General features: G+C 55.1%; 1 protein-coding gene across 1 annotated transcript; it reads left to right on the forward strand.

Moving 5' to 3' along the window:
• Positions 1–1,111: 1,111 nt before the first annotated feature.
• On the forward strand, positions 1,112–2,088 carry PHACADRAFT_203223 (uncharacterized protein; the record flags this gene model as incomplete). The annotated part of the gene is made up of 3 exons (XM_007403267.1): positions 1,112–1,390; positions 1,448–2,014; positions 2,071–2,088. The coding sequence occupies 3 exons, from the start codon at positions 1,112–1,114 to the stop codon at positions 2,086–2,088; spliced, it is 864 nt and encodes a 287-aa protein (XP_007403329.1).
• Between the last annotated feature and the right edge of the window lie 171 nt (positions 2,089–2,259).

Raw genomic sequence — 2,259 nt, forward strand, 5'->3', positions numbered from 1 at the left:
GACTCGCTGTGCCTTTGCATCGACTAGACTTGTTTGCAGATATTGTCGCCCTCGGGGTTGGTGCAGCTCGAGTGAGCGGGTCGACGGTACTGAAGGCGCACTGGGTGATCCCGGTTAATATCAGATTGCGCTCAATACCGAGGGGATGTCCGTACGGCGCGTTCGTGTGCATCAGAGTGTTTGACTTGGATCCGCCTCGCCTCGACTTCCACTTGGTGGCGCGGCGTTGACCGAACTTAGTCTTCCGACACTCTCCGTCGAGTCTCCGACAAACCGACTGCCACGTCTTCCTAGCCCATTTTGGGACCTTGATTACTCCCACTTCTCCTCACATTGTAAGATATTTATTACACCCAAATGTCGGACACAGGCTCCCTAGAACGCCTTGTGTTTGTCAACGCAGAATGCGCCTGAAAACCATTCCACCTGGAAAATCCAACAACGCAGGTATACATCCAAAAGCAGCGTGCTCGATGTATCCGTGAGTATTCCAACTGCCCAAGTGTCGCCTTGCTTACTGGACATATTCTGCTACAGGTATAATATAAGCAGATATACAAATTACCGTAGACCCAGTGGCACCTCAGCTGCATGCGGTGGTTGCTGAGATCTAGGCTGCAAAATTGAGACAGACGCCATGGTCCAGAGATGCTTGTTACGTAGTGTGAAGCCAAATAACATCAGTCTTCGTCTGGTCGTCCTTATTTGGCTGTACATTATGTCGAGTCGCGTCGTCTCTTTTGTCGCGAGGATTTTTCAATACATGGTCAAGGCCAATCGCAGACGCCCTCAGACCAGAATCGAGGGCAAGTCCCACGCACCCCTGAAGCGCTGCCCTTACTTTCTCCATTTTTTGCTCTACTCTTCGAGTCTGCTCGCCGACAGTGCTGTTTTTGTACTCTCTTGGTATGCTTTGTCGAAATGTCGTCGCTCCAGGGCAGGGCTAATCCTCCAGCAAACCAGATGTCAGGGTCTAGCAGTCGTGGAAGCTCAGGAAGGGGAGGTGTACGTGGTGGCGCAGGCGGCGGTCGAGGACCAGCTCGGGGGCCTGGCGGGAGGAACGTCGGCGGGAAGGGTACCTCAGCGAAGAGCCAGAAGCGAGACATTATGGATGGACTGCTCCCAGACCCTGTCCACACCATGCTCAAGCCGCAGGATACGCCAGGCGAGCTGGGTGGACCCCGCATCCGGAAAGAAGCACCGAGGCGCGTTCCGCATCGACGTCGAGCTCGCCGGGCCCTGGACGATCCTATTCCGGCGGTGGGAGGAGCGCGACGCGGTCAATTCAGACGGGTCGGGTTTCGGGGACTCATTTGAGCGCGCCAGCTCGCGCGATGCTCTCGGACACGAGCAGGGTATTTTGGCGGGGCACCATCAGATCATCGCCTACGTAAGCCCACTCTCTCGTACTCCGGTAGTGTGTAGCTGATAGCGCCGATATATGCAGGACTTGTCTGGTATCAAAATAGTGCTGAGATACGAAGTCGACGCGTACCGAATCTCCGAGCAGCCCTCCATAGACACTCTCACTGACCAATTATCACCCCTGAACGTGGGGTCCGGTACAAGCGGCACGGAACAGAAGGTCTTTGAGCTTGTCGACGTCCGGCATATAGGCTTCGCAGTCCCGCAACCCTTGCTCGTCAAGATCAAGTCCCGCTCGCAGCTCAGCAAGGGGCGGTTTCATCTTAAGGATGCATACCTCCAGCTGTATCTCGGCCAGATCCCCGCCCTCTGCCTCGGGATACACAACGGCAACGGCGTCTTCACCAGTATCGATGAGATTCGGCTCGACTCGGAGCGTTGCAGCGCGGCTAAGGAGAAGGTGCAGCCGGGCTTGCGCAAGCTGCGCCGCCTCCTGGAGCAAATCCAGAGCGCCGTTATAGAGCGCGGCCAGGGTGCGAAGCTCAGCCTTATCTGCCAAGGCGGAAAGCTGCTGCTTATGCAGAGAGAGCCTGGCGACTCGTTCTTGCCGCCTACTATACTCAAGCGCTTCACCAGCCAAGTGATCCAGGTCAGTGTGCCTTGTGATCTCTCGCAAAAATGAGACAATGACGCTCCCGAACGTAGAATCAAATCTACATATAAATAACACGCCTGGAGTGCTGTGTTCAAGACATCTGCTGCAGTTGTACATTTTATCTGATTTATTCGCGTTATCTGGTCATCTGCTATTGCGGTGCACTGGTACATGCTCGAAAACTTGATAGTAGCTCTCACCGGCCGATTACGCGCTCTCTCAGCGCGCCGCTGGTTAGT

Source organism: Phanerochaete carnosa (genome assembly GCF_000300595.1).
Source record: "Phanerochaete carnosa HHB-10118-sp unplaced genomic scaffold PHACAscaffold_946, whole genome shotgun sequence".
NCBI lineage: Eukaryota > Fungi > Basidiomycota > Agaricomycetes > Polyporales > Phanerochaetaceae > Phanerochaete > Phanerochaete carnosa.